This window comes from Melanaphis sacchari, unplaced genomic scaffold (genome assembly GCF_002803265.2).
Source record: "Melanaphis sacchari strain LSU unplaced genomic scaffold, SCAv2.0 Contig59_pilon_pilon, whole genome shotgun sequence".
In the NCBI taxonomy this organism is placed as follows: domain Eukaryota; kingdom Metazoa; phylum Arthropoda; class Insecta; order Hemiptera; family Aphididae; genus Melanaphis; species Melanaphis sacchari.
In genome coordinates, this window is record NW_020271423.1 from 68,751 (window position 1) to 77,911 (window position 9,161).

Here is a 9,161-nt window from a genome sequence, read left to right on the forward strand (position 1 = left end):
TTCTTATATTATTTCAGTGTTTAATATTTATTTATATTAAATCGACCGTTGCGTGCGTAAAAACTTCATAGAAATATCAATAACTAAAACAGACACAAACCAAAATTCGTTTTTTAAACCGTTCATCAATAAGGCTTTCTTTTATCAAGTAAATGCGCACCATTATCGTATTGTAGGACGTTTCGTATAGATACAGAATAATTCATTAATATCGACATCACTTTAATATTAGACAATAGCGAATTAATCAGTTTCTATACCCACATCAAGAAACGATCAAATAAATCTTAAAATAAGATACAAAAACTAAAGATTTTCAATTTCTAATACATTAAAAATAGCATGATTTTTATAAAGACTACTCCAAAAGTAATTGCTTCATCGCGAGAGGCTGTTCTGTGAATCTCGGATACCACTAATCCCGTCTGTATATTTGAAATGATTATGATGTTCAATACAATCGAATAGTTTAAATTTTGTCTCAACTATGAAACACTAAAGTTAGTAATTTAAACTAAAAACCTGTACAAATTACATCAATACTCAGAAAGATCAGATTTTAATCGTGCTCATTGGTACTTTTGTATAACGTATATTTGAAGTCAATTTACTGTTTCAATTTCAAACGAAATAACACTCAAAAATAAAAAAAAACATTTGAGGAATCAAAGTGGGATAGTTATACCTCAAGGCTCATAAACAATTAAGATTAAAATATCAAAAATCGTCTACCACAACAATTTAGAAAAAAATATATACACTTATATATTTTTATATTATTTCAATATGATTATTTTCATTTATAAATAAACATAATACTGTAAAATGTTTAACTCTAAATTTTGAAAATATTATACATCACATCCAAATGTTAAAACGTTACGATTGTAGTGTAAATAATATTAAATATTATAAAATGCTAAAGAAAGATCTTCTATACTAACTAAATTTTCCATGTCTTAAAAGGAATTTGAAGAAATAAAATACTCAAACCTTATATGAAACTCTATAGTAATCCAAGAGAAAAAAAATGAAACATCTTATTATTCCTAAGAAAAACCTAATTATATAATGAAATTAAAAAAAAACACTTGATGATGTATGCAACTACAATGTTTTTGGATAAAAAAAAAAAAATAATAATAAAACGTGTAATAGGTAATTATCTAAAATTGTAGGAAGAATCGTTTAGGAATTTATTTAAATAAGTGTGTTTATTGTGCTTATGAAGAAACAAAATAAATAAATCAATATCCAAAATATTATTTAATATTAAACTCATTTGTGCAATAATAATTTTTCTCTCATAAATACAAAAAAAACCTCGTACTTACCGAGATTACGTCTTATATTTAGGTAATGAAGTATTATAAATTTTAATATTATTTATTATTTAATGAACGATAATAAGACGGAATATTTTGAAAAATTGAATTAAAATATCGTCATCTAATTTATTATTGAAAATTTTAAAAATTTTATGTTTCTATGATTTATAATTCCGGTTTTTTTTCTCGATAATATTCATTATTTTTAGATAATATTTACAATGTTTTTTTATACCCCAAAAACGCTGCATAAAATTCAGCGCCCGATCGTCAACAATACACGATTATAACAATACTAGATATAAAATATTATATGGGCCCGTCCGAACCTCTTCAATGCTCGTTTGTAGTTAACAATAATATTATTATGTCTATGTAGTATGTCATATTATTCTGATATTTTCGAGTGGTATATGAACCGTGGTAATGATAATACTTTATTATAAAGACTCTTAACGGTTCCCCTGTTTGAAAAAAAAAATGGAACAGTAACAACACAAATGACAACAGCACTCCCATGTGCAATAATATCATGTAATATATTAAATCATCATTCGCCGGTTGTACTCCGAAACACACGTCTAGTTCATCGTTTTTTAGTTTTATATTTAGTATAATAAAATTAACAACGATAAACAGTGGTTCGCGTACGCCGTACACTTACTATATTTATATTATATAGTTGAGATTTATCTAAATAAAAATATTATTATCTAATATCGTAACTGTAAATAATTCTGAAGTTATATCTATTTATTTATCTTAGATTAAAACTTCAGTCATTAACTATAATTTTTTCTAGATATTTTATTACTTAGATGTACAGTATGACGTAACGATAAAGATAACAACATAAAGTAAACTATTTCGAAAGCATGACCCTGGATTTCATTCGGTTTTTATCCACACAAAAAACTTAGTATCTATCACACTTATTAAAAAAAAATTGCAATCTTAAAATTAGTTTTTTTTTTTTTGTTTATATCCAGTAAAACGAGTTATTTTTACAATTTCCAAAGTCTCATATCATTTCTTACTAATAAATACCACAACCGAGTATAAAAAATTATACGAAATCACATGGAATTCGGTAAGTTGTTGATAGGTTGTTAAAAACATTCAATAAATACGATAAATCGACACTTTCTCACCCTCAATAAGTTAATTTTTGAAACTAAAAAAAAAAAAAAAAAAAAAAAAAAAAAACATTACAAGCAAAAGTTTTTCATATTGAAAAAGGGTCGCAACATACCAAATATAACAATTTATCTTTTTTTTTTTTTAAACGGACAAAAACACATATTTTATATTTATGCAAATAAAATTGGGTTTATTTGGATTGTCTTATCTTACATCTTTTGTGTTTAGTCAAATTTCTATTAATAATTTTTATCTTCATCTAGATTGTAGTTTTTTATTATCTATTCTTACAGTCAATATAGTATTATCCTTCTCAATAGGTAGCCCTAGCTTCGCATTTTTTTCACACAAATCACACAGCTCATATTGTGTGCCTAGCGAATAACATCAACAATTCATAATTTAATTTATTATAATCATTGGTCGAGCAGAAATGTGGATTCTAGTTAGAATTGCAATTGTTAGCAATAATTCCCGTCATAATTAGGCGTTTATTTAAGTTGATCGACGTTATCGAGTCACGGAGACTGTCTGCGGTCGTCGTTTTTCAATATGTTGAACCAAAAGTCGGCTCGTACATTACGGCCGGCTATTATAATAGCCGACGCATTTAAATCGCATCAAAACACGTATATAATAATATAGTTACACACAAAGTATAAATAAATCAAGTATTTCGCTTCTAAACCGTGTAGTAGCGCGTATAGTATAATAAATTATATACCAATGCGTATATTTTATAGACTGGTTATTGGTTATGTACACGGGTCACCGTCAATCACCGCGACAGTACCTAATTCAAATGATTTAAAACCGTGTCACATTATACGGCCGTAACACAATGCATAATATACAATACTCATCCTATAAGACGAACGATGAAAATCTATAAATATAAACATGTAAATAAATTTCGTGCTTAATGATATACAAAGAGTTTCACAGCGTCTGTCCCAGTCGGTAATAAACAATTTATTTCTATTAAATTAGCTTAGTCGTTAAAAATATTTTTTGTTTAAAAGGGGAAAAATAATGAAAAAAAAAAATAAATAAATAAATAAACGACTTGAGTTCCATACTTTCGGTGAAGTCAACGCTAATAACGTTTAGTTGTATAAGTGGATAGTTAATAAACAATACGACGTATATTATTAAGCTCTGAAAATTTAAATTTAATACAAAACAAAAAAATTAAATTATTTGTTTTTGATTACCATATAATCATCTGGGTCACACGTAGGTATAGCGTTGTACAATTGTCTGTTTTTTTTTTTTAACAATATCTAAACAAATTTTATAAAATGAATCCTACATAATGGCATATATCATAAAATAGTGGTTCGGACAATAATTATACTTTTGTGTTATCAAATGTTATATCAAAGAATATGACGTATTTGTTTATTTTTATTTAACATTGTAATGTACATGCATTGCAAGGTTTGGACAATCGACAATCATCGTTTTTGACTTTAATACTATATTTTATAATACATATTTCATGATTTAATAAAATATATTATTTTTATTTAAACCTATACGACTAGAAAGTAAACCTATACCAGCTAGTTAGAAATCAAGATATTTTGTTAAAAGTACATTGATTTAAACAATTAAATACACATAACTTAGACAGTGAAGAAGAACATAGGGTAAAAATGTAGTGTGTTATATTGTATAAGTGAACACAAAATGTTACAAAAATGCAGAAACATGGATAGATATATAAAGTAATACAATTATCCATTAAATATAATAATATACAACAATATATTGCAGTTGCGTCTGAGCGGTGTAATTTTTCGAGGGTGAAGGAGTGGGAGATCGTTCTCAATCACGATTATATCCATTATACTTACTATTATATTAATTATTATAACACCTCTATTACGACATATGCAACAATATATCATCATAAAATGAACACAATAAAACTTATGGCCGTGTAGCTGCTGCAGTGACCGTTGGGGGTTAATAATTATTATGGTGTTTTATCATATTTTTTTACAGTTTACAGATGAATAAATATTACGAACGGCAATAAAATACGATGACGACGAAACGGGTGGGTGACAGTTTGCGAAAGCGAGTACGTTGGGAAATCGAGGAAAGAGAAAACGAAAAGAAAACCGACGAATGTGCACAGCAGTGCTGCCAGGACGAATGACAACAACGACGACGACGACGATGACAATAGAATTACCACGCAGACGCCGTTCAGTGTTCGACAGGTGTTCTGTGCATCGTGAAATACCGCTTGATGATTTCGGTCATGAGATCCCGGAACTCGGGGGATGCGGCCGTCGAGCGGCTGTCGACGTCTCCTCGGCCGTCGTCGCCCGGGAAGCGGCTGTAGCCCCGCGACGACTTGGACACGAACCGCTTGGCGCAGAACAGGAGACCGGTGGTGGGCAACAAGTTAAACGGCGGCGGCATGTCGTCCTGCAACATGTAGCTCACGTACACCTTGGTCCTGCCGAACAGCCACTCGTATTCGGCGTTATCGGTGACGCCCTGGAACGTGTCCGACATGGCGGCTATGAGCATGTTCATCATGACGACGACCATGAGCACCTCGAACGCGGCGAACAGTCCGTAGCCCACCAGCTGCGTGAACTGGTGGGACTGTACTTCCGTATCCACCAGCCCGGTGGCCGGCGCCGTGTTGCCGACCACCACGTTGGGCGCGTCCAGCGACGTCATGCAGAATATGCCCCAGAACAGCGTCTTGAACGTGTCGGCTATCGTGACAAACGAGTCTTCCTGCCGGGCGATCTCTCCCGTTTCCGGGTCCTTGCGCATCATGCCCGCGTAGTACGAGTAATACGTGCCCAGGCCGCACGTGAACGCCGCCATGATGATGGCCAGGAACGTGGCAAACTTGCCGAAGTCGTGCAGGACTTTGCCCAGGGACACCTGCATGGGCCCGATGTAGTAGTTGAGCTGGCACAGGAACAGTAGCCGCAGATACGCCATGACGGTGGCCACGGTGAACAGGCCCTCGGCCACCAGCTGCGGGTCGGCCCAGTGCCAGTACTTGCGGTCCAGGTCGTCGGACACCCAGCCGGCCTGGACGCCGGCCAGTATCCAGCACAGGAACGCGACGGCGAACAGCGTCAGCTTGACCGTGTCGAACACGTTCCACAGGTTCTTGAAGAACCGCTCCGGGCCCTGCTGCAGCCGCAGCTTCGTCTTCTCGACCGCGTGGCCGAGCACGAACACGGCGATCGGAAGCCACGTGCCCGTTTTCGGCGCGCCCCTGTGCGCCTCGAACTTGTCGGCGTTCGAGTGCGCGAACAGCAGCCCGAGGAACACTAGGTACGTGACCAGGCTGTTGAACATCCGGTTGATCGGCAACCGGTTGAATTGGTTCAGCTTCGAGTTGGGCGCCAACATTCCCAGCGCCACCGTGACCGGCAGCATGCAGAACCGCCACAGCAGGTACGCCACTTTTTGCGACCCCGAGTACGACTTCCACTCGATCCAATCGCCCAGCCACGCGGTCTCCAGCACCTGTTGGATGTTGGTGTGCGCTACGAACTCCTTTTGCTTGTAGTCCATAGCTGTGATCAGTCTCGGGTATGGGAACTTACCTCTGAACTTGCAACCGTCCCGGTTTCGCAACATGATCTTCACTTCGTCCGACGTCCTGCAGTTCACTATCATTTCCACCGCGAATTGTCTAACCTGAAGTCCGAAACGAGAATTTGTTGTTTTAATATCACACGCATTCCATCGCGTCACAATAATAAATCATTATGAAATGTGTAAACAATTAAGACCTCAAAGGAGATGTATTGAATCGGGGGTTGGAAAAAAAAACAATAATAGAATAAATAATTCAGTAGTCGAAGACTCAAAGCGCAGTAAACATGTTGTATTTACATAAAGTTTTATAGTTATATTCATTTAAATTCTTACTTTATGATCTAAATATACTATATAATATATATGAAACTATTATCACTTATTTCGATAATATAATTTAACACGGACCGTATTACTATACAGAATAATTCATCACGTGTGCTCACCCTTAATACTTTTTTTTTTGATAATGAAAAAATAAAGTTCCTTTTTAAAAAAAAATAAATGAAATAAAGAAGTTAAAAACTTACCTAAAAAAGAAAAGTAAAAGCTTGAAAAAATAGTCAAGCTTAATGTATTTGACCTATATAACTTATATAAGTAAAATAAAGTGAACCTACAGGCTACAACATTCTATTTGACTTAATTAAAATGTTTATTAATTTATAACTTATATTGTTCTGAATTAAAAAAAATATATATTAAGAATATTTATATCTAAATCTCGCTATCCACAATAGGTACTCTAAATATCAGCGATGGTGAACCTAGGGCTCACGTGCCAAAGGTGCACGTAAGCCAATATTTTTAAAACCTCCCATCACTATGAAAAAGACTTGTATATAAGTATACCTATGACATATTACTGGCACGTGAATTTTTTTTTAAACTTTGATTGCAAAATGTTGGCACGTGATTCGAAAAAGGTTTGCCATCCTTGGTATATAATATATATATGAGCGTAAATTATGTAATTTAGTTAATAACGGTAGGTGCAATTTCTATATAGACAATAATATAACATTAATACAATTATAATCAATATTATTTACAATAGTTGTAAAAACGACACCAAACAAATAATTAGTAATAGCAATTATATATTACATTCTTATTTTATATAATAATTAATTATTTACTTTTAAAACTGTATATTTTATTATAACATTAAAAATCTCGTAAAATATTACTTATTGTGCAATTTTTTCACCCGGTTGTATATTATATTTCCTTATGTGGATTATCGAGCTGCTTTTATGCCCATTTCAGGTTTAAATAAGCATTTAAAGACTAAATATAAAAATTGTCAAAACTATGAGTTCTTTTTTAATGATTTTAATGAATCTAAGTCAATATCGATCAAACACGTTAGAGGTCACGTCATAATAAATACCGCCGAGTATCATAAAAAAATATATCGTGTTCAATTAACACATGTACTAAGTTTTTTGATAAACCGATAAATTTCCCCTTTGCAATCTACACAAAACGTGAATATTGAATCAACATACTTAAATTTTAATAAAGTTGAAGGTAAATAAATCATATTTTATAATTGTCAAAAGTTATAATTATTAATTTTTTGTTATTGTGGACAAAATCATATTTTATTTGTGAACTGTTATTGCAAAATGGATTGATCACTATAATGAATGAATGTTATTTATTTACTTTTATCTAACGTTATCTGTTTTTAATACTTTATTTTTTTATTTAAGCAACTAATAAATGTCAACAATACGCTTAATCCTTAAATAATAAATTAAGCCGAAAATTAATAAAAAATCAACTCGAAAACCTCACAGAGAAACACATTAATAATAATTGAATAATTAAGATAAGTTCTAAGTCATTGTCTATAATATCATCAGTAATAGATAATTTTCCCTTACGATGTGACGAGTTATAACCATGGTCGTGGAATTTGGGGCGATGAGAATACGAATCATACAAACGATTTTTTTTGCGGCGAACCTTTCGTAAATTTTAGGCGGTGGGTTGATCATAACATAGAGAATCGGTTAGCCTTGACACCGAAGGTTTACAGCATGCATATGGCAAAATATAGAGTATTCGAGTTTGTATTTGTTTTAACACTGTGTTCAATAATGACAATTGACGAGTATCGTCATCGCGATTGCAATCGATACTTAGTCGCGTAAACGGATCCCATATATTTGTTCGTATTTAAAAGAGCATCATACTGCAATTTAATTAGATTTTTCCCCCACTGTCCCTACGTCACCTGTGCAAAACATTATCAGTGTCCACTGTGTGACTGTTATATTCTGTATATAGATCACCTGTGCGGCCATATACGTGTACGTAGTATTGTGCACCGGTTCGGCGGATCCACACCGCAACAGCTCTTCGTGCAACCGGAAGCACTCGAGTACCGGATCGGAACTGGAAGACGTTGTGCATATGAACGTCGGGTTGCTGATGGCCCAGTATCCGTTCAACCGTTTGCAACTGTCGGATACCACGTCGGCGCGCGAGGCCGAGATCATGCACTGGTCACTGCAGGTGCACCGAGGTGGATGCGGCCTGTCCAACTTGTGGCCGCGGTTCACCAGGTACTCGACCGTCTCGTACAGGCCGCACTGCGTGGCCAACATCAGCGGCGTCATGAACTGCGGAAACTCTTCCGAATCGACGTCGGCTTCCTGGTCGTCTCCTTTAACGCCGCCATTGTCGTCGTCGTCGTCGTCGTCGTCGTCTGACTTTACCCGATTCCAACCGCTGCCCCTGCCCCGGTTTCCTGCTCTGTTGTTGGTCTCGTCGAATTCCAGCAGCCGATCCAACATCTTGAGGTTGTCGTACGTGATTGCCAACAGTATCAAATCACCGATTTTCACGTCTGCAGTTTATATATACACGTTACCGGCAATGGTCATAGTTAGACACTGTCAAAAACGATTAGAAGATAATACAATTGCTTGAATTACGTGGGAATGGTTATTATTTACTTTTAATCTTTAAATTTTTGACAATGCCTAATGAATGCAGGAAATGGTTAGGTTAGGCTTTTTAAAAATGTAAATATATTATATAAACTACTAAGGCGTTATGATTAATGACTGATGCTCTTTAGGCAATTATAAA

At 34.5% G+C, this 9,161-nt stretch overlaps 1 protein-coding gene across 1 annotated transcript; it reads right to left on the reverse strand.

Moving 5' to 3' along the window:
- Positions 1-4,215: 4,215 nt before the first annotated feature.
- LOC112600045 (short transient receptor potential channel 4-like) lies at positions 4,216-8,946 on the reverse strand. The gene is made up of 2 exons (XM_025347179.1): positions 8,360-8,946; positions 4,216-6,155 (listed from the first exon to the last, which is right to left on the reverse strand). The coding sequence occupies exons 1-2, from the start codon at positions 8,861-8,863 to the stop codon at positions 4,686-4,688; spliced, it is 1,974 nt and encodes a 657-aa protein (XP_025202964.1). The 5' UTR covers positions 8,864-8,946; the 3' UTR covers positions 4,216-4,685.
- Positions 8,947-9,161: the final 215 nt, after the last annotated feature.

What these genes read in the sequence shown, in the direction of transcription:
- LOC112600045 (XM_025347179.1), bottom strand. Translation starts at nt 8,863, where the DNA reads ATGTTGGATCGGCTGCTGGAATTCGACGAGACCAACAACAGAGCAGGA. An exon ending in ACACGTATATGGCCGCACAG is followed by an intron (nt 6,156 to 8,359) that starts GTGATCTATATA and finishes TTCGGACTTCAG; the next exon opens with GTTAGACAATTCGCGGTGGA.